At 36.0% G+C, this 24,307-nt stretch overlaps 1 protein-coding gene across 6 annotated transcripts in view; it reads right to left on the reverse strand.

Moving 5' to 3' along the window:
* PPP2R3A (protein phosphatase 2 regulatory subunit B''alpha) overlaps window positions 1–24,307 on the reverse strand; it is a 220,578-nt gene that overhangs the window by 55,846 nt on the left and 140,425 nt on the right. For all 6 annotated transcript variants that reach the window (XM_081569683.1, XM_081569678.1, XM_081569679.1 and 3 more), the window contains 3 exons: window positions 23,471–23,627; window positions 18,517–18,565; window positions 17,697–17,786 (listed from right to left, as the gene is read on the reverse strand). In XM_081569683.1, coding sequence (XP_081425809.1) covers window positions 17,697–17,786; window positions 18,517–18,565; window positions 23,471–23,627 — 296 coding nt within the window. The remainder of the gene's footprint in view (window positions 1–17,696; window positions 17,787–18,516; window positions 18,566–23,470; window positions 23,628–24,307) is intronic.

The following is a 24,307-nucleotide window of genomic DNA, read 5'->3' on the forward strand; positions in this document are numbered from 1 at the left end:
GCGATATATCTGGTTGCCTCTTTGTCTTTTCCTGTGGTGGCATAGGTTTCAGTTAGTCTGCTAAATTTATTTACTTTCTGGTTTCCAAATCTTCATTATTATTTTCTCTTTTTTTCCTTATAAAAATCTCTGTATTGTCATTTTAATGGAATATCAAGAGGGATTAAAAGTACTACATGTGGATATGTTGCTATGTTCATTTGAAAACTTATCCACACTCTACTATGACCATGTTAGCATTTAGCAATGTCACTTTTAGTAGCAAGTATAGCCATGTTACTGATTTATCATATAATAAGAAAATAATAGCATTAAATGGTAATAGAGAATAATATTTTTCTATGAAGAGCCAGTGATTCATGGTAAAGTGAAGCTTCTCAAGAGAAGGTTCTAAGAGACTCTTGGATAAATTACCATTTGTAGGCTTTAAGCTATATTGAGAAACCATATACTTACTGGTTTTAAAAAATCTCTTTTGAGAAGAGAAAGGTAAAAATAACTAGGTTGTGACTATTAATAGTTTTCAAGTACATCATACTAAGATTCATAATGCACCTTTATTCTGAAAGATAAGTTTTACATTACTGAAACAAACTAAACATGTAATATTTGCAAAATTCTTTTCAGAAATTTTTTTTAAAAATTGTACCAGGGTGATGTTTAATACTACCATCAAAGAATACAGGAAACATTCATTGGATCCAAAAACATGAGGTAAAAGAGTTTGGCTGTGGTGAATTCCAGTCATATTACATCTACTTGCACAGTTTTCATACTGTCCCACCTTGAAACATTTCCTGATTGTGAGAAAAACCATGAGGAGACAGATCTCCTGAGCAGAAGGCTACAATAAATGTGGTAATATGTGGCTCTTATACCACTGTATCATTGCTTTTTAAAGTAATAATGTTTTGAATAGTACAAATAGAAGCAGTAGACTGTCCTTTGACTGCTCTCCAAGGCCTCTTGGGAACTTGAAATTCCTTTTTACTTATCCTAGGATAATAAAAATTAAGATAATAGGAAGTAACTTGATTTTGGCAATTATCTAATAGGACGTTAGTGAAAGGCAACTCATTTTACTGAGAAATATAAACTCAAGTTAGTTGCATTTTCAATTAAGAACTAAGTTGTTGTTCAGTCGCTAAGTTATGTCTGACTCTTTGCGACACCATGGACTGCAGCACGCCAGGCTCCCCTGTCCTTCACTATCTCTCGGAGTTTGCTCAAAGTCATGTCCATTGAGTTGGTGATGCCATCCAACCATCTCATCCTCTGTGGCCCCCTTCTCCTCCTGCCCTCAATCTTTCCCAGCATCAGGGTCTTTTCCAGTGAGTCTGCTTTTTGCATCAAGTGGCCAAAGTACTGGAGCTTCAGCTTCACTATCAGTCCTTCCAGTGAATATACAGGGTTGACTTCCTTTAGGATTGACTGGTTTGATCTCCCTACAGTCCAAGGGACTCTCAAGAATCTTCTCCAAAACCACAGTTCAAAAGCATCAACTCTTCGGCACTCAGCCTCCTTTATAGTCCAACTCTCACATCCGTGTATGACTACTGGAAAAACCATAGCTTTGACTATATGGACCTTTGTCAGCAAAGTGATGTCTCTGTTTTTTAATAAGCCGTCTAGGTTTATCATAGCTTTCCTTCCAAGGAACAAGTGTCTGTTAATTTCATGGCTGCAGTCACCATCCACAGTGATTTTGGAGCCCAAGAAAATAAAGTCTGTCACTGTTTCCACTTTTTCTCCATCTGTTTGCCATGAAGTGATGGAACCAGATGCCATGATCTTAATTTTTTGAATGTTGAATTTTAAACTAGCTTTTTCACTCTCTTTCACCCTCACCAAGAGGCTCTTTAGTTTCTCTTTGCTTTCTGCCATTATAGTGCTATCATCTGCATATCTGAGGTTGTTGATATTTCTCCCAGCAATCTTGATTCCACCTTGTGAATCAGCTGGCCCAACATTTCACATGATGTACTCTGCACAGAAGTTAAATTAGCAGGGTGACAATATACAGCCTTGACCATACTCTTTTCCCAATTTCGAACCAGTCTGTTGTTCCATGTCTGGTTCTAAATGTTTCTTCTTGACCTGCATACAGGTTTCTCAGGAGACAGATAAGATGGTCTGGTATTCCCATTTCTTTAGGAATTTTCCACAGTTTGTTGTGATCTACGTAGTCAAAGGCTTTAGCGTAGTCAGTGAAGCAGAAGTAGATGTTTTTCTGGAATTTCCTTATTTAATTTTCCTTATCTAATGGATCACAGGCAATCAGGAAGCTTGCATAAGCCTCATCCTCATTCATCAGAGGGCAGACAGAAGAAGCAAGAACTACAATTCCAGAGCCTCCAGAATGAAAACCACAATCAGAAGAACTAAGTTAAAGAGCCTATATAATAAATAAGGTTAAGATGAATTCATCGACAGATGAATGGATAAAGAAGCTGTGGTACATATATATAATGAAATATTACTCAGCCATAAAAAGGAACACATTTGAGTCAGTTCTAATGAGGTGGATGAACCTTGAATCTATTATACAGAGTGAAGTAAAAGTCAGAGAGATAAAATATTGTATATTAACACATATATATGGAATCTAGAAAGACTGTATTGATGAACCTATTTGTAAGGCAGCAGTGGAGATGCAGACATAGAAAACAGACTTGTGGACACAGGGGTGGGGAAGGAGAATGTGTAGTGAATGGAGAGAGTAGCAAGACAACATATACACTACCATATGTAAAACAGATAGCCAGTGGAATTTGCTGTATGATTCAGGGAGCTTAAACCAGTGCTCTGTGACAACATAGTGGGGTGGGATGGAGTGGAAAGTGGGAAGGAGGTTCAAGAGGGAGGGGACATATGTATACCTATGGCTGATTCATATTGTACGGCAGAATCCAACAAAATATTGTAAAGCAATTATCCTTCAATTAAAACTAAATAAATTTAAAAAGAACCTGATGACAAATTTCTTTTGTTTCTTGCAGGCTAGCAGGCAGTGAAAATAATTGAGTCAGCATTATACGTAATGCCTCTGGTTCACTGAAATTTAGCATTGTGAGGTGTACGACTCAAAGTGCTCTATGTTGCTGTTTTATCATACCTCATTATATTTGACAGTTTTACAAACTCATCTTTAATGTTATGCCAAGAAATAAGTATAAAGTGTGCCAATATTGCATGGTGTTAGAAAAAAACAAACAAGGAGCAGAGATTAGTCTTTTAAGCTAAAGTAGTTAACTTCAGAGTTTGCTTTATAATCTAGATGATGTCATTTAAACTACTATATCAATTTACAAAACCAAAAATACAATGCTTTGTTTTCTAATTTAGATAAATCTTATGTTCAATTAAGTAAAAGTTAATAAATACAAGTTATACAATCAATTAAAACAAATAAAAATAAAGCTAAAGTATTTACTTCAGTTCTTTGTAACAGCCCATAAAAGAGAAACAAAGCTAGAACACAAAACAAGTGGCAAATAAACTGCCTTGATATTTGCCAAAGTCACATGAGAGCTGCTTTTAAATATTTGAAAGAATATCATGTGATAGATGAATCTGATGTAATTTTGTGAGTATTAGACAGCATAAAAAGATCAATGCACAGAAACAGAAAATGTTTTTAAGCTCAGAGCTAGGAAAAAAAAAAATACCTCAGTAGATAGCTGTTTGTCTCTGAAAGTTTAGAACAGGGTCTGCTGGAGGGTTTAACACTTATAGGACATGTTCAGAGGAAGTTTTCTTATTGAAAATTATAGATACTCTCTAAAGTTTTTTTCCAATATAGATTTAATTCTTTTCTAACAAAAGCAATATTTTCTTAGGTCTAGAAGGAATTCATTGTAGGAAAATTGGAAAACAGGAAAACAAAAGGAATAACTGCCCAGAAAGAATCAGTGTTAAATTTTTGGTATATTTGCCACCAATTTTTGGTTTTAAAGCATAATTATAGTCATTAAAGATTGTAAAATTTTAGATATAAACAAGATTAGCTTTTGGCTTGTCCTCAGGCGGATAAAATTAAGTTCTGAACTAGAGATATCTTATCATTGGTATAAATTCTTATATGCTACTGATGAAGCAAGTTATGGGGAACTTCATGACTATCTAGGGAATAACTAAATGTATATTCCTTTCTATATTCAATATACATAATTTAGCACCTATTACCTTCAAAGGCACTGGCCTAGTGTCCTCAGACATAAAGGTGAATGAGATAGTTGCTGGAAAGGATGCCTAATCAGAGGCCAATGGAGAAGGCAGAACGTGACAAATAGCCAGATCAGAAGGGTGGTTAAAGGCATACCAAAAGAGTATGCCTTTGGTTGCAAGAGCCTGTCCACAAAAAATGATCTATCCAAAGACACTTTCCATATCCAACCCTGACAGGGCCAGGCATAAGAAAGATAACAATTTTCTAAATAGTATTTTACACAGCACTCATTGCACTTTAGAGAGTTTATTACTTCTTTCATAAAATACATTTTTTTCTATCCATGTCATTTGTAAGCCACAAATCTGATTTCTATAAAGTGTTGCCTACTATATTTTAAATAAGAGTTTGATGTATAGATCTCTTCTTCATTATTTTAAAACAATGAGGTTTAACTGTTTTCTGATCACATTCTGCTTTTGTAAGATAATGTGAAACACTGATAACAAATACACTGGGTGCAAAGTAAGTGCCAGTAAGAGCCAAGAAAACAAATTAGGCCAATGCCTAATCTTGAATCTGTTAAACAATAAGGAATTTCAGGACACCAAGAGAACACTCTTTCAGGGATTCCATAGCCTAGCTGGTGAGAAGATAGGCGAACGTGCTGTCTCATATGATAGGCCATATCTTATAGTGGTAAATAGTCCAGGATTTGGAGTGATATAGACCTGGACTTTAATCAAAGCTAGGTCACTTACTAGGTCTGCAATCTCTCAGAGTGTTTGTTTTCTCAACTGCAGAATGGGAGCATTGACACCTAGAGTCATAGGGATGAAGATTAAATAAGCCATTACATATGAAACACTTGTTACCTGGCAAAGAATAAAGCTTCAACAATATCTGAACTGTTAGGTAGAAGAAAGGCAACATACAAGGCAGAAAAGGGGAATAAAAGAAAGCTTTTGACTTAAAAACCTCTTTTGGCAATATTTCTATAAATAAAGATCCAGTTATGTATCTCAAAAGATATGAAAAGTTGATCTGAAAGGGTCTGCTTCTAGTAATGATGAAGTAACTGTTTGGATTAACCATCTCACTGAGAAAATTTGGAGTAAAATTCCTTCTTGAAAGCACTGAACTATTAACTGGGCAGTGAAGAATTATGGTGTCCAGATGTAGAAGGAAATCTAGAAAGGAGGAGCCTGGCATTTGAGATTATCTTTCCTGTAGGGCATCAGCTGATTTTGGAAGAGGGGTCTGAGAGGTTGAGAAGTTGAGCTCTGACTTGCTAGTATCCTGTTAATGATTTTTGGGTCTCTCTTCATGAGGGATGTTGGTCTGTAGTTTTATTTTCCTGTATGTGTTTGTTGGTTTTCATATCTAGGTAATGCTGGTTTCATAAAATAAGCTGGGAGTTGTTCCCTCCTTTTCTATTTTCTGAAAGAAGTAGGGCAGAATTTGATACTTTTTCTTCAGCTATTTGGAAGAATGCAATAGTAAAATTATCTGGGCTGAGATGTCTTTTTCAGAAAGTTTTAAACTATGAATTCAGTTGTCTTTAATAGATACAAGACTATTTGGATCACATATTTCTTCTTGGACAACTTTTGTTAATTTGTGACTTTAATGAAATTGGTCCATTTAAGTCACCACATTTATGTGTGTGTATGTTATTCATAGTATTCCTTTACCTTTTGAATATCTGTTTCTCTTGATACATGCTTTTGGACCCAAGGGTTACTTAGCATTGTGTGTTTAATTTCCAGTCATCTTTCTCTTATTGATTTTTACATTAATTCCATTATGATCAGAGAATATACTTTGTATTATCTCAACTCTTCTTTTAAAAGAAACAGCTTTACTGAGAACGAGTTCACATATCATACAATTCATCCATATAATATGTATAATCCAATGGTTTTTAGTATATCCACAGAGTTGTATAACTATCACCAAAATTTAACTTTCATCACCTCAAAAATGAAACTCCAAACCTATTAACACTTATACCTCACTCCCTACTTCCCTGCCCTCACCCCTCCAGGTCCCTCATGGTCTAGACAACTATAAGCCTACTTTCTCTATTATAGATTGATCTGTTTTGGACAACTCATATAAATGTATTCACACAATATGTAGTATTTTGTGATTGATGTCTTTTAATTTGCATAATACTTTAAAGATTCAACTATACTGTAGTATGTATCAGTATTTCATTTTTTTTTTTTTTGCTGAATAACGTTAGATTACACAGATATGTCACATGTGTTTATCCATTTATTAAACTGATAGACATTTGGGTTGTTTCACATTTTGGCTACTAAAAATAGTGATGTTATGAAAACAGGTGCATAACTCTTCATGTGAATATATTTTCATTTCACTTGGGTATTTTCCTGGCAGTGAAATTCCTGGGTTCATGGTAACAGTAGAGCCATTTGAGGAACTGCCAGTGTTTTCAGTAATGGCTGCTGCATTATATACTCCCAATAGCAGCGTATTAGAGTTCTGATTTCTCCATATCCTTGCCAACACTTGTTTATTACCTGACTTTTTATTCATAGCTATCCCAGTGGGTGTAAAGTGGTATTTCACTGTGGTTTTGATTTGCATTTCTTTGATGACAGTGATATCAAGAATCCTGTTATGTGGTTATTGGCCATATAGATACCTTCTCTGGAGAAATGTCTATTCAGATCCTTTGTTCATTTTAAAACTGAGTAACCTATTTTTTTTTTTATTATTGAGTTGTGTTATTCATACATTCTAGATAGAAGTCATGTATCAGATATATCATCTAAAATATTTTCTCCCATGCTATGGTTTATCTTTTATGTTTTTGATGTTGTCTTTTGAAGCATAAACTTTTAAAATTTTGATAAAGTCCAATTCATTCATTTTTTTTCTTTTGTTGTGTTTTGGTGCCATCTAAGAAACTGCATCTAACCAAGGTCATGAAAATTTACTCCCATACTTTCTCTTGAAAGTTTTATAGTTTTAGCTCTTGCATTTAGGTCTGTAAACCATTTGAGCTAACTTGTTTTGTATAATGTGAGGTACGGGTCCAAATTAATTCTTTTCCATGTGGATATCCAGTGCCTAGCACCACTTGTTACAAAACATTTTCTCTCCCCCAGTGAATTGTGTCTTAACATCCTTGTTGAAAATCAATTATCATAAATGTAAGGATTTATTTCTGGACTTCTAATTTAATTCAATTTATGTTTGTTTATCTTTATGCTAGTATTACATGGTCTTTACCTCAGCTTTGTATATTTCAAAATCAGAAAGTATGAATCCTATAGTTTTATTCTTTTTCAAGATAGTTTTGGTTTACCCTGATCCTTATCCTTTTGTATTTTCATATGAATTCAAGGTTCAGTTTTTCTCTTATTGCAACAACAACAAAAAGTAGCTGAGATTTTGAATCTACAGATCAGTTTGGGGAACTGCATGTTAATATTAAGCCTTGTGATCCATGAACATGGAATATCTTTGTTTCATTTAGGTATTCCTTAGTTTCTTTCAACAATATGTTAGAATTCTCACAATGTAAGTTTTATACTTCTTTTGTTAAATTTATTTCTAGATACTCTATTCTGTTTGTTACTATTATATTTATTTATTTTTATTTACTTTTGGCTGCTCTGGGTTTTTGTTGCCATGCGTGGACTTTCTCTAGTTGCGGTGAGGAGGGGCTACTCTTCATTGCAGTGCAAGAGCTTCTCATTGTGGTGGCTTCTTCAGACTCTAGGTGCGCTGGCTCAGTAGTTGTGGCACACGGGTTTTGTTGCTCCACAGCATATGGGATCTTCCTAGACCAGGGAATGAATCTGTGTCCTCTGCACTGGCAGACAGATTATTAACCACTGGATCAGCAGCAAAGTCCTGCTGCTATTATAAATGGAATTATTCTCTTAATTTCAGTTTTGGGGTTTTCATTGTTCATGCACAGAAACAGATTTTTATAATTTGATATTATATATCAATCTTATAAACTAATTTTGTAAACTGAAATTAACCTTTACTAAGTTTTAATAGTTTCTTGGTTGATTTCTTAGGATTTCCTATATACAACATCATATTTAAACAGTTTTCCTTCTTCCTTTCCAATTTGGATGCTTTTTATTTCATTTTCTTGCCTGATAATTCTGTTTAGGCTCCAGTGTTGAACAGAGCATACAGCTTTGTCTTTTTCCTAATCTTAGGAAAATAGCATTCACACTTGCACCATTAACTAGTTAGCAGCTGTGGGTTTTTCATAGATAAGCTTTATCAGGTCAAGGAAATTCCCGTCTGTTTTTAACCCCCCCCTTTTTTTTTTCTTTTTTAACCATGAAGCAGTGTTAGGCTTTTTCAAGTGCTTTTTCTCAGACTGCTAGGATGAGCATATGGTTTTTATCCTTTGTTGTATTAATATGATACATAGATTTTTACATGGTAAACTAACCTTGCATTTTTGGGAAAAGCCTCAGTCATGATACATAATATTTTTCATATTTTTCTAGATTAATTTTTCTAATTTTGAGTATTTTTGTATCTATATTCATAAAGGATACTCATTTACAGTTTTCTTGTTAATGTGTTGTCTGGTTTTGGTATCTGGGTAATTCTGGCCTTATAAAATTAATTTGGAAGTGTTCTTTCTGCTTTTGCTTTTTCAAAGAGATTGTAAAAAATTGTTTTAAAAAAAAAAAAAAACGTTTAGTAGCATCCTTTAGTGAAGCCAGATCAGTCTAGGATTGGTTTTCCTATTCAGATTTTTAATTTCTTCTTGAAACAGTTAAGTAGTTTGTGTCTCTCTAGGAATTTGTTCATCTGTTAGTTAATTTGATAGTATCAAGTTGTTATATACAATACATATACTATAATCCTTTTCATTCATGTATGGTCAGTAGTCATGTTCCCTCTTAATTCTGACCTCAGTAATTTATATGTTCATTTTTTTTTTCTTTTGATCAGTATTTGTTGTTGTTCAGTAGCTAAGTTGTGTCCAACTCTTTGCGACCCTATGGACTTAAGCATGACAGGCTCCCCTGCCCTCCACTATCTCCCAAAGTTTGCTCAAAGTCATGTCCATTGAGTCAGTGATGCTATCTAACCATCTCATCCTCTGCCATCCCTTTCTCCTTTTGCCTTCAATCTTTCCAGCATCAGGGTCTTTTCCAATGAGTTGGCTCTTTGCATCAGGTGGCCAAAGTATTGGAGCTTCAGCTTCAAAATTAGTCCTTCCAATGAATATTCAGGGTTGAATTCTTCCTTTAGGATTTTTTTTTTTTAATAAATTTATTTATTTTAGTTGGGGGCTAATTACTTTACAATATTGTAAGTTTTTGCCATACATTGACATGAATCAGCCATGAGTTTACATGCGTTCCCCTTCCTGGACCCCTCACCCACCTCCCTCCCCATCCCATCCCTCTGGGTCATCCCATTGCCCTGGCCCTGAGCCTTTGTCTCATGCATCGAACATGGAATGGTGTTCTGTTTCACATATGATAATATACATGTTTCAATGCTATTCTCCCAGAACGTCCCACCCTCACCTTCTCCCTCAGAGTCCATAAAATTGTTCTATGCATCTGTGTCTCTTATTCTGTCTCGCATATAGGGTTATCGTTACCATCTTTCAAATTCCATATATATGCATTAGTATACTGTATTGTTGTTTTACTTTCTGGCTTACTTCACTCTGTATAATGGGCTCCAGTTTCATCCATCTCAGTAGAACCGATTCAAATGTATTTTTTTTAATGGCTGAGTAATATTCCATTGTGTATATGTACCACAGCTTCCTTATCCATTTGTCTGCTGATGGACATCTAGGTTGCTTCCATGTCCTGGCTATTGTAAACAGTGCTGCGATGAACATTGGGGTACACGCGTCTCTTTCAATTCTGGTTTCTTCGGTGTGTATGCTCAGCAGTGGGATTGCTGGATCATATGGCAGTTCTATTCCCAGTTTTTTAAGGAATCTCCACACTGTTCTCCATAGTGGCTGTACTAGTTTGCATTCCCACCAACAGTGTAAGAGGGTTCCCTTTTCTCCACACCCTCTCCAGCATTTATTGCTTGTAGACTTTTGGATAGCAGCCATTCTGACTGGTGTGAAATGATACCTCATTGTGGTTTTGATTTGCATTTCGATGTTGAGCATCTTTTCATGTGTTTGTTAGCCATCTGTATGTCTTCTTTGGAGAAATGTCTGTTTAGTTCTTTGGCCCATTTTTTGACTGGGTCGTTTATTTTTCTGGAATTCAGCTGCAGAAGTTGCTTGTATACTTTTGAGATTAATTGTTTGTCTGTTGCTTCGTTTGCTATTATTTTCTCCCATTCTGAAGGCTGTCCTTTAGGATTGATTGGTTTGATCTCCCTGCAGTCCAAGGGACTCTCAAAAGTATTCTCCAACACACAGTTCAAAAGTATTAATTTTTCAGGACTCAGCCTCCTTTATGGTCCAACTCTCACATGCATACATAACTACTGGAAAAACCATAGCTGTGACATTCGTCAGCAAAGTAATGTCTCTGCTATCTAATATGTTGTCTAGGTTTGTCATAGCTTTCCTTCCAAGGAGCAAGTGTCTTTTAATTTCATGGTTACAGTCACTGTCCGCAGTGATTTTTGGAGCCCAAGAAAGTAAAGCTTGTCACTGTTTCCACTTTCCCCCTTCTATTTGCCATGAAATGATGGGACTGGATGCCATGATTTTGGTTTTTTTAAAGTTGAGTTTTAAGCTAGCTTTTTCACTCTCCTCTTTCACCCTCACCAAGAGGCTTTTTAGTTTCTCTTTGCTTTCTGCCATTAGAGTGCTATCATCTGCATATCTGAGGTTGTTGCTATTTCTCCTGGCAATATTGGTTCCTGCTTGTGACTCATCTGGCCTGGCATTTTGCATGATGTGCTTGGTATAGAAGTTAAATTAGCAGGGTGACAATATACAGCCTTGATGTACTCTTTTCCCAATTTTGAAAAAGTCTGTTGTTCTATGTCTGGTTCTAACTGTTGCTTCTTGACCTGCGTACACGTTTTTCAGGAGACAGGTAAGGTGGTCTGGTATTCCCATCTATTTAAGACTTTTCCATAGTTTGTTGTGATTCACACAGTCAAAGGCTTTAGCGTAGTCAATGAAGCAGATGTTTTTCTGGAATTCCCTTGCTTTCTCTATGATCCAGTGAATGTTGGCAATTTGATCTATATATGGTTCCTCTGCCTTTTCTAAATCTGGCTTGTGTATCTGGAAGTTCTAGATTCACCTACTGCTAAAACCTAGCTTGAAGGATTTTGAGTATAACCTTACTAGCACGTGAGTCCATGGGGTCACTAGAAGTCAGACACAACTGAGTGACTTCACTTTCACTTTTCACTTTCATACATTGGAGAAGGAAATGGCAACCCACTCCAGTGTTCTTGCCTGGAGAATCCCAGGGACAGGGGAGCCTGGTGGGCTGCCGTCTAAGGGGGTCACACAGAGTTGGACACGACTGAAGCAACTTAGCAGCAGCAGCACGTGAAATGAGCATAATTATATGGTAGTTGGAACATTCTTTGGTGTTTCCCTTCTTTGGGATTGGAATGAAAACTGACCTTTTTCAAGCCTGTGGCCATTGCTTAGTTTTCCAAGTTTGCTGATATACTGAGTTCAGCACTTTAACAGCACCGTCTTTTATGATTTTAAGTGGTTCAGCTGGAATTTCATTCTCCACTAGCTTTGTTTGTAGTAATGCTTCCTAAGGCCCACATGACTTTAAACTCCTGGATATTTGGCTCCAGGTGAGTGACCACACCACTGTGGTTATCTGGGTCATTAAGACCTTTTTTGTATAGTTCTTTTATGTATTCTTGCCACCTCTTCTTAATCTCTTCTGCTTCTATTAGGTCCTTACTGTTTCTGTACTTTATGTGCCCATCCTTGCATGAACTGTTCCCTTGATATCTCCAGTTTTCTTGAAGAGATCTCTGTCTTTTCCATTCTACTGTTTTCCTCTATTTCTTTCCACTGTTCACTTAAGAAGGCTTTCTTCTCTCTCCTTGCTATTTATTCTCTGGAACTCTGCATTCAGTTGGGTACATCTTTTCCTTTTTCCTTTGCCTTTCACTTCTCTTTCCTCAGCTATGCCTTCTTGCAGTTCTTTTTCTTTGGGATGGTTTTGGTCACTGCCTCCTGTACAATGTTACAAATTTCTGTCCATAGTTCTTCAGGTTCTCTGTCTACCAGATCTAATCCCTTGAATCTATTTGTCACCTTGACTGTATAATCAAGGGATTTGATTTGGGTCATACCTGAATGGCCTACTGGTTTTCCCTACTTCCTTCAATTTAAGCCTTAATTTTACAATAAGGAGTTCATAATCTGAGCCACAATCAGCTCCCAGGTCCTGTTTTTGCTGACTGTAGAGAGCTTCTACATCTTCAGCTGCAGAGAATAAAATCAATCTGATTCTGGTATTGATCATTTGGTGATGTTCATGTGTAGAGATGTCTTTTGCGTTGCTGTAAAAGGGTGTTTGTTATGACCAATGTGCTCTCTTGACAAAATTCTGTTAGTCTTTGCTCTGCTTCATTTTGTACTGCAAGGCCAAACTTGCCAATTACTCCAGCTATCTCTTAACTTCCTACTTTTGCATTCCAATCTCCTATGATGAAAAAGACATCTTTTTTTGGTGTTAGTTCTAGAAAGTCTGGTAGGTCTTTATTTAACTGGTCAACTTCAGCTTATTCAGGATTAGTGGTTGGGGCATAGACTTGGATTACTGTGATGTTGAATAAATTATAAGCTATATAAAAATAAATTATATAATTATTGGAAATAAACCAAGATCCTGTCATTTTTGAAAATGTACCCAAGTATTACATTTTGGGCTCTTTTGTTGACTGTGAGGGCTACTGCATTTCTTCTAAGGGATTCTTGCCCACAGTAATAGATATAGTAACCATCTGAATTAAATTCTTCCATTACTATACATTTAGTTCACTGATTCCTAAGATGTCAATGTTAAGTCTTGCCATCTCCTATTTGACCATGTCCAACTTACCTTGATTCATGTTAATTCCAGGTTTATGCAATATCATTCTTTACAGCACTGGACTTTACTTTCACTACCAGTCACATCCATAACTGAGCACTGTTTCCACCTTGGTCCAGTCACTTCATTCTTTCTGGAGCTATTTGTAATTGCACTCCAGTCTTCCTCAGTAACATACTGGACACCTTCTGACCTGGGGGGTTCATCTTCCAGTGTCATATCTTTTTGCTTTTTCATACTGCTCATGGGGTTCTCATGGCAAGCACTGGAGTGGTTTGCCATTCCCTCTTCCAGGGCACCACGTTTTGCCAGAACTCTTCACTGTGACCCATCCATCCTGGGTGGCCCTGCAGAGCATGGCTCATAGCTTCATTGAATTATGCAAGCCCATTTACCACAATAAAGCTGTGATCCATAAAGGGGCTTAGTACAGCTAAAGCCTTATCAAGATTACTAATATTTTCAAAATAACTGACTTTGGCTCCAGTGATTTTCTCTGTTTTCCTATTCTCTCATTTATCAGTTCTAACCTTTATTCTTTTCTTCTGTTTGCTGTGCTTCATTTGCTATTTTTTCCCCAGTGTCTTAAAGTAGAAGGTTGGGTTATTAAGACATTTCTTTTTCAGTTGATGGATTTACAGCTTCATCCTACACATTTTGGTATGTTTTGCTTTTTATTCATTTAAAGTTTTAGTATGTTGTTCTTTCATTTTCATTCATTTCAAATTAGTTTCTAATTTCCTTTAGGTATTCTTTTTAGATCCACTGGTTACTTAAACTGTGTTATTAAAATTTTTGCATATTGTGGAACCTCAAATTTCTTTCTGTTAATTTTATTCCATTGTGGTCAGAAAACATAATTTGTATAATTTCAGTTTTTATATTTTTTGAGGCTGTTTTATGGCCTTGCACATATTCTATCCTAGAGAATGTTCTATGTGTACTTAAGAATATATATTCCACTGTTCCTAGGTGGGACATTCTGTAGATATGTTAGGTACAGTTGATTTCTAATTTTGTTTGTAGTGTTGTTCATGACTTTTATTTCCTTGTTGATCTTCTTCCTGGTTGTTTTTCCATCACTGAAAGTGGGGTACTGAAGTCTCCAAATACTATTGTTGAATTATTTATTTCTCTTTGCAATTCTGTTAGTTTTTGTTTCATGTATTTTTAGGACTCTGTGTTGTTAGATGCATATATGTTTTTAATTATAATGTCTTTCTGTTGGATTGAACCCTTTATGAAATAGAATGTCCTGTTGTCTCTAGTAACACTTTTTGTACTGAACTCTAAGTCCTCTGATATTTATACAGCCACTCCAGGTTCCTTATGGTTGTTTGCATTACATATCTTGATCCTTCCTCCTCCTTTCTTACCCCTCTTGTATCTTTAAACTTAGTATGTGTCTCATACAAACAGTAAAGAATTGTATCCCCAAAATGGTTTTTTTTTTTGATCCAGCCTGAAAATCTCTACTTTGATGGAATGATTAATCCATTCACATTTAATGTTGTTACTGTTATATTTGGACTTATGTCTGCCATTTTAATTTTTGCTTTTTAAGTGTCTTGGAGTTTTCCCTCTATTCTTCCTTTATTGCTTTCTTTTACATTTAAGTGAGTATTTTCTAAGTGGAACACTTTAACTCTTTTAACAATTTTTTTATTATGTATTTTTGAGTTACTTTTCCTTCTGGTTCCTCTAGAGCTTACCATATACATTTCAACTTCTTATATTTACTTCAGATTGATACTTAATTCCTGTGAGATATTGAAGTGTTACTCCTATATAACTAGATTTCCTCATCCCTCTTATTTGTGCTATTATCTCTTTATATTACAAATCTAACAATACAGTGTTCTAATTATTGTATATAATTTATGTTTTTTAAAAAAGCTGATAGAAGGCAAACAAGTATATATTCATGTTTATTATCTAAAGCTTCCTTATTATAATTTCTATCATTTATGTCATTTGTCCCTATGAAATACAGAAGGAAAAGATGGGAAGTATTTGAGGAAAGCCTTCTTATAACTAAGTAAATACAAAAGGTAAAAGATTAAGAGGGTTAATTAAGAACACCCCAAAGGCAAGAAACAGAAAAATGCACAGCTTTCAAAGCTTTGAGGATTTAGATAATTAAAACCACCTAAGGTTTTTCCAGTAGTCATGTATGGATGTGAGAGTTGGACTATCAAGAAAGCTGAGCGCCGAAGAATTGATGCTTTTTTTTATATATATTTTTTTTTTTTTTTATTTTTTTGAATTGATGCTTTTGAACTGTAGTGTTGGAGAAGACCCTTGAAGAGTTGCCTGGACTGCAAGGAGATCCAACCTGTCAATCCTAAAGGAAATCAGTCCTGAATATTCATTGGAAGAACTGATGCTGAAGCTGAAACTCCAATACTTTGGCCACCCGATGCGAAGAACCGACTCACTGGAGAAGACCCTGATACTGGGAAAGATTGAAGGTGGGAGGAGAAGGAGACGACAGAGGATGAGATGGTTGGATGGCATCCCTGACTCAACAGACACGAGTCTGAGTAACTCTGGGAGTTGATGATGGACAGGGAAGCCTGGTGTCCTGCAGTCCATGGAGTCGCAAAGAGTCGGACATGACTGAGCGACTGAACTGAAGCATTCAAAAAATGGATTAATAATATAAACAAGCACACTTACTGGCACAGAATTAAACTGTTATGTGAAGAAATGTGTCACAAAATTGTATAATATGGTACCATTTAGTATACTATGTCATTTGGTGCAGAGAGAGGAGCAGGAGGGTGAAAGTAGGAGGGAAAGTAAGAGAAGGGAGAGGTATGAGGATGAGGTAGGAGGACCCATACCAAAATGTTAGCTATGGGTCAAAGAATTATGGATAAATTTTATATTAAGGTTTCTGAATGTATATATTTAAAGTTTTTTAATATTTAATGTGTATTTGTGATAAAACAATAAACTTAAAAAATTAATCCAGCAAAAATGAGCAAAAGATACAAAAAGGCAAGTCACTTTAGATGAAATAAAAATGGCCAAAAATGTATGAAAAATCTTCTGCCTCACTAGTAATGAAAGAAATGCAATGTAAGATAATGTTGAATTTATTACTTACCAAATGGGAAAGATTCTTAAAGAGGAAGATAGTTAGTGTGAATAAGGGTTATAGGAAATACACTCAATACTTTGTTGATGAAAGTATAAAATGAAAATACATTCTAAAAATAAATTTTATAGTTTTTATAAAAGCCCTTAAAAATATCTATGCCCTTTAATTTAGCAATTCCTTTTCTGCGGAACTTATTTTAAGGAAAAGTATAGTGGATGTTGGGCTTCCCAGGTGGCATTCGTGGTAAAGAATGTGCCTGACAATGCAGGAGATGTGGGTTTGATCCCTGGGTCGGGAAAATCCCCTGGAGGAGGGCACAGCAACCCACTCCAGTATCCTTAGCTGGAGAATCCCATGGACAGAGGAACCTGGAAGGCTACAGTCCATGGAGTCACACAGAGTCAGACATGACTAAAGTAACTTAGCATGCACACATGCATAGTGGATTATTACAACTGTTTAGCTAAACTACTGGGGATATTTAGGAGAATAAATTAATCTAAATATCCAAAGAGTATATAAAAGTTTATGTGAAAAAGATTGTACAACACATTCCAACTTTTAATAGTGTCTTTTTCTGAGTGGTAGAATTATTAGTATTAAAATTATTATTAAAATTTATTTTCTTCAGGTTTATCCATGTTTTCTAAGTTGTCTATAATGAATAATAAATTGCTATCTTTGAAATGGACAACAAAGTTATTTAATATACATGCTGCCCATGAAATAAATTCGTTTCATTTCTATTTCAATGATTTCCAAACCATATATCTAACATTTAGGTAACTTTTTGAACTAATATGCAGACAGCTGAGTCAGTGATGCTAGGAAGCAGCATCAGGGACTATAGGCTCCCCCTCCGTTGGTACTGAGCATAAGCTATGTGCAGGGTACTGTGTTATACAAGATAGGTATGAAAAGAAAGGGACTTAGATTTTTGCATCCCTCTTTTTTTCTTTTTATTCCTAGCTTGTGTAACACAGTGTTACAGATGTCTAAGAAACAGGTGCATAAACTCACAGCTACCAATCAAGGTATGCCAAAGAAACGGAGAGATGATGCTAACTGGCAGAGTGAGGGCATGTTATCCAGTTTACTACTGAACCAGGAAGATCATGAAACAACTAAAATTCACAGTTATATATTCCCATATTCCATATAAATGCTTGCTATCCTTCAGAGATAGCTCACATGTCACTTCACCTTTGTTTCCTGGGGTAAGAGTACTTCTCTTGATACACTGTGACTGTGGACTCAGTCTGAGGGCAGAGACTTAAGTCTAACCTATCCTGGCACCCCTAGTTAACCTGGCATTCACTAGATATTCATCATGAATTTCTCAAGCTTTGTTCATGTGTTTAACATCTGGGCAAAGGAAACTTAGAAGTCATACCTGGTGGGGTTCCTTTTGTCTTCCTCAGAGATCAAAAACCAAACAAAATCTGCATAGCTCATTCGTCCCTCTTTCTGTACTGTTTTTCCCCTGAAGAAAACACATGGTTACAAAGTTTCCTAAGCAATTAATTACTCTTCTAAATTTAGCAGGATGACAGATTTAAGGAATAAAGTAACATTTCTTTGGAAATTAAGTTAAAAAAAAACAAACACAATGCTTGAAACCTCACAAAGGGCAAACTCTTTCATTGCCTATCTTATTTTCAAATGCCTGGAGGATGAAATTAGAAAGCATCTGCAGATTTGAAGGAACTCTGGTTTCTAATTTGAATACAAATCAGGTCAAATACTGTTACCTGTACTTAGATAAATAGGGCTTCCCTGATAGCTCAGTTGGTAAAGAATCCACCTGTAATACAGGAGGCCCCGGTTTGATTACTGGGTAGGGAAGATCTGCTGGAGAAGGGATAGGCTACCCACTCCGGTATTCTTGGGCTTCCTTTGTGGCTCAGCTGGTAAAGAATCCGCCTGCAATGTGGGAGAACTGGGTTCAACCTTTGGGTTGGGAAGATCTCCTGGAGAAGGAAAGGCTACCCACTCCAGTATTCTGGCCTGGAGAATCCATGGACTGTATAGCCCATGGGGACTAATATCCATATATTACAGTATTACTGCCATCCTGTATGAAGCCACACTGCATATTTTGTAGGGTATTATCTAACCTACAGCACTGACAAATTATGCAGGAAGCCTTGATAAAAGGACATTGCTAAAGTATTACCTGTAGTTCATTTTAAAACTCAGACGGTTTTTCTTACCTTGTTACTGCCCCAGAGAATATTCTTTCAATAATCCTGTTTGATGAAGCTAAACATAAATAAAAAGTACAAAGCTAGTTAAAACATACTCCAAAAGGTATCATTTTTGGCAAATTTATTTTCAAGTAGCCACAAGGTAAAGCTTAATAATCTTCCATGATAAGAATACGAGTAGTTGAATTTTTACTTTTTATGTACAATTGATACTTTTTGAAAGAAGTAATTTGAGATAGCTTGGTCTGTCAATCATTTAAAAAAAGAACAGGCAAATGGATGTGCCTGACAGCTGAAATATATAAATATAGTTGAGCACCAAATTGGTTCTGAATATCCTGACAACTGAGACAAAAATGCACAAAATTTATATTGATCTTGTTATCCAACAAGACAAGACAACATTTCCTCTAAAACAAGACAGATTTTATCCTAGCATTAAATTCAAGGGGGAGCTGATTGTTGGGGATTTGAGTCAAACAACTGAGAATTGTTTTTCAGGTAGAATTTTAGAAAAGGTACCAAAAACATACCACAAAATACTTTTCTTACATTCTTATCCTATAAAATTCCAGGATATAACATGATATACAACTTTTAAATAAATCCCATCAGTAAAGTTTATTCAGAGAGAGATGATTATATCTTGAGATAGTATGTTGCATGTGATGATAGATCCTATTAATCTGTATCAGTGTACCTCACTATGAGTTCAAAGTAACCAAAAGCATTAGTCAAAAAAAGGAGGTAACAATGAACCTCAGATCTAGGGATGTGGTGAGGATAGGAATCTGTTCGTTTAACAAATGCCTCGCCAATGGCATGCACACTACAATTTCAGAACCAGTGATGAGGTCATTAGAGAGTTAGCAGCTACCAGCATCTAACTCTTTTGCGTAGCGTTAGGTACAGTCAACATAAAGGTTCATTACTTTGGTTGAAGAATGTTGAGAAGATGAGTGTCAGCACAGCCATTCCTGGCCACATACCAAAGGTTGTACAAGGGCCCTCTAGAGTTTGTTGAGCACTGGTTTATGGAGTTAATAATTTGAAAATAAGAGGAAATAGAATAAAAGGCAGCTACACAGGAAAGGCAGGGATATTTATTTCTGAAGTCTTTCTTTTGATTTGGAAGGTTTAACTTGCTAAAACTGCAGATCATGTTGTCCCATTAAGGACAGGTTGGTGGGTAGGCAATTACACAGAGTTTCAGTGGCCCCTTCATTTTGCAGGCCTAGATGCCTGCTTTTCTGGACTTATTCCTTTAACATGCCTCTAATGAGTTACTATATGTGTATATACAATATTTTAGGGGTTAATGAGAACTATGTTTATGACAGCCAGAAAAGGTGCTTTAGAGCCCATAGGGTTTTGTGTTATCTCTGGAGGCTAGCTCACGTTATACAGATGATCTGGCCACTGAGGATCAAAAAGTACATAGCTAATAAAGCTGATCCAATACCCCTATAAATATCTTCATCTTTATACTATGCTTGTAATAGGAAGGTATGACTATAGGCATAACACAGAGATACCGTGGGTTCAGTTCTAGGTCACCTCAATACAGTAAATATCACAATAAAGTGAGTCATATGAATTTTTTGGTTTCCCAGTGCATATAAGTTATGTTTGTACTATACTATAGTCTATTATGTGTTTAACAGCAGTTATGTCTTTAAAAAACCAATGTATATAGCTTAAAAATGTTTTATTGCTAAAAAAATGCTAATAATCATCCGAGCCTTCAGCAAACTGTAATCTTTTTGTTGGTGGAGGGTCCTGCCACCACCAATGTTGATGGCTGCTGACTGATCAGGGTAGTGGTTGTTGAAGGCTGAGGTGGCTTTGGCAATTTCTTAAGACAACAATGAAATCTGCCATATAGATCGACTCTTCCCTTCACAAATGATTTCTCTGTTATGTGCAATGAAGTTTGACAGCATTTTACCCATAGCAGAAATTCTTTCAAAATTGGAGACAATCTTCTCAAACCTTGCTGCTGCTTTATCAATTAAGTTCATGTAATATTCTAAACCCTTTGTTGTCATTTCAACAATCTTCACACTGTCTTTGCCAGGAGTAGATTCCATCTCAAGAGACTGCTCTCTTTCCTCATCCATAAGCAGCAACTCCTCATCTGTTAAAATTTTATTATGGAATTGTAGTGATTCAGTCACATCTTCAGGCTCCTCCTCTAATTCTAGTTCTCTTGCTATTTCTACTGCATCTGCAGTTACTTCCTCCATTGAAGTCTTGAACCCCTCAAACACATGCATGAGAATTGGAACTGACTTCTAAATTCCTGTTCATGTTGATATTCTGCCCTCATGAATCATGAATGGTCTTAATGGCATCTAGAATGGTGATCCTTTACAGAAGGTTTTCAATGGACTTTGCCCAGATCCATCAGAGGAATGAATCATTACCTATGGTAGCTATACCCTTATGAAATATATTTCTTGAATAAGACTTGAAAGTTGAAATTACTCTTTGATCCATTAGGTGCAGAATGGATGTTGTGTCAGTAGGCATTTAAAGAACATTAATCTCATTGTACAGTCTCCATCAGAGCTCTTGAGTGACCAGGTGCATTGTCAATCAGGGTCATATTTTGAATCTTTTTTTTTTTTTCTGAGCAGTAGGTCTCAACAGTGGGCTTAAAATATTCAGAAAACCATGTTGTAAACAGATGTGCTGTCATTCAGGCTTTGTTGTTCCACTTGCCAAGTACAGGCATAAAGAGATTTAGCATAATTCTTAAGGGCCGTTGGATCTTTGGAATGGTAAATAAGCACTGTTTTCACCTTAAAGTCACTACCTGCACCGCATTTACCCCTAAAAAGACAGTCAGCCTGTCCTTTGGAGCTTTGAAGCCAGGCACTGACTTCTCCTCTCTAGATATGAAAGTCCTAGATGGCATCTTCTTTCAACAGAAGGAGATTTTCAAACATGAAAATCTGATGTTTAGTGTAGCCACTTTCATGATCTTAGCTAGATCTTCTAGATAACTTGCTGCTTCACCTTGCACTTTCATATTATAGAGATGGCTTCTTTCCTTAAACCTCATGAACCAATTTCTGCTAGTTTCAAACTTTTATCCTGTAACTTCCTCACTTCTCTCAGCCTTCACAGAGCTGAAGACAACCTTGCTCTGGATTAGAATCTGGCTTAAGGGAATGTTGTGGCTGGTGTGGTCTTCTATCCAGGCTACTAAAATTTTCTACATCAGCAAACAAAGTGTTTCACTTTCTTCTTCTTCTTCAGCTGCATCACACAACCTGGGGGATCTTAGTTTCCTGGCCAGGGATTGAACCTGGGCCCTCGGCAATGAAAGCGTGGAGTCCTAACCACTGGATCGGCAAGGAATTCCCTGCTTCACTTTCTTCTTCATGTGTTCACTGGAATAGCACTTTTAATTTCCTTCAAGAACTTGGGCTAACTGGCACAAAAAGCCTAGCTTTCAGCCTATCCTAGCTTTCAACATGCCTTCTCCTCTAAGTTTCTAGCTTTTGATTTGAAGTCAGAGATGTGCCACTCTCCCTTTCACTTGAACACTTAGAGACCACTGCAGTATTAATGGTATGTATTAACTGGCCTGATTTCAATATTGTTGTGTCTCAGGGAATAGGGAGACCCGAGGAGGGGGAGAGAGACAGGGAATACTTGGTTGGTGAAGCACTCAGAACACCAACAACAGTTATCAATTAAGCTTGCTGTCACCTAGGTGTGGTTCATGGCACCCCAAAACAATTACAATAGTAACATCAAAGATCACTGACCACAGATCATCATAACAAATATAATGTTATATATCAATAAATCAATAAAATTTTGACATATTGTAAGAATTACCAAAATGTGACAAAGACACAAAATGCACAAATACTTTTGTAAAAATGGCACTGACAAGACTTGCTCAATACAGGGTTGCTACAAACATTCAATTTGTAAAAAAAAAACAACTCTATTTGCAAAGTACAATAAAGCAAAGTGAATTAAAATGAGGCACACCTACCTGTACTTAAAGGAGGACAGATATAGTACTAAAATGATTTTTTATCAATAAGTATGATTTAGTTATTTCCTCTTGATGCCTGGTTGGCATGTGAACTTTTGAGAACTAGAACTCTGTTTGCTCAAGATGGAAAGGTCTATGAATATTGACATGTAGAATGAACCTTTTCTTAAGATGTGTATTACTAGTCATAGATACACTAAATAACAGAAACAAAGCATTTATTTAAGATTTGTACTTTGCTACATCTAAAAGGATAAAGGCTTATTTAGAAAATCCACAGTGTCTGAGAAGACATTTAATAATAGAATAGGGACAATCTTATGAGAGAAGAATGAATCAATGTATCTTGGTGCTTGGTTAAGAATATGCAATCAGCAGATAATAGGTTCTAAGTTTACTACTGGTCAAAATGAAGTAAAGAGTGTAGTATCATGTGATATATAATATTTTGTTTTCTGGCAAAAGAAAACACACAAAATTCATCTGCAGAGAAACTATATTTTCTAGAACTAAATTCCAAAAAGTTTTATGAATCCTTGAAAGCACTGGCAAGTTAGAAACATCATTTTCATCCTTAGCTGTTTATAAATAGTATAAATTGAGAAGTTATAAAGGTGTATATAATTTTCTTTCAAGTAAACTTTATATAGATGTGGTTCTTATTGAATTCATCAGGAGAAAATGAGCATCACTATAAAGACTCTTCATTCATCAAAACCAAGACTCTAATTTCTTACTTACCTCCAAACCCCTTCTCCTAAACCTGGTTTCTAAATAAAAAATTAGTATCTTCACTCATTTCTACTTTAAAATTCTTGGCCTTTTCAAGAGAATTTGATTAGATACATAATTTAAGAAATGGGAATTCCCCATAATGAGTGAGCACAATTTAACTCTTGTCTCCTTCAAAATAGCTAAGTCAACATCCACGGAAACACTCACCCTGGTCATTGTATCGAGATAGATCGGCCTGGCTGATGTAGAGGTCATGATCACTATCTAGTTCCCAGAATTTACAATAAATAACATAGAAGTGTTCATAGGAGAAGTAATCTGTGATTTGGTTTATATCTTCCTCTTCTTCCAAAAGGGCTAGAGTCTGAAATGGTATGAATAAAAGGATTATTTTATTTTAAAAATATGAAGACCCAGCTTTGGCCATTATTCCAATTCTAGTACATTTTTATTCTAAACTGAATTAAAAATTTTGGTTTTGGTACCAAACCAGGAAATTTACTAGGCAACCTCATCCTATCTTTTAATCAGTTGACCAATCTGCAAGCATTTATGAACTCTGTACTATTCTTAGCAAAGAATTAGGGGTTATGGAGGATTCAAAAACAGGGATAGGGAAGAATTATCACCAAGAGGACTGCAGCCTATCAGAGATCCCCCGACTAGGAAGCACAGAGCAATCAGACAACAGACTTTTAATTACATGACTGTAAACTGACACTGCTTTTAACTTTTCAAATTTATGAAAAGTGGTCTTCTATCTATTCTATTATGAAGAGTGGGCATCCACATGCAGGGTTTGGCTTTGTAATGGCATCAAGTTTACCAGAAAGGTGACTCATGTATACTTCTATGATAGTGTGGGGCAGCCTGGTATAAAAGGCATGGGGGACAGAGCCACAAGGCCCTGAACTGGAAATATTATCTGGATCTATCTTGACTCCCTGTGTGTCCCTAGGATAAACACCAAAACCAATCATTTTTGAGTCCAGAATTCTTATTATCAGTCAAATTATCATATAAGTGGCCAGAGATATATGAAGA

Source organism: Giraffa tippelskirchi, chromosome 2 (genome assembly GCF_054371585.1).
Source record: "Giraffa tippelskirchi isolate mGirTip1 chromosome 2, T2T-mGirTip1v1.2.pri, whole genome shotgun sequence".
Taxonomy (NCBI): Eukaryota; Metazoa; Chordata; class Mammalia; order Artiodactyla; family Giraffidae; genus Giraffa; species Giraffa tippelskirchi.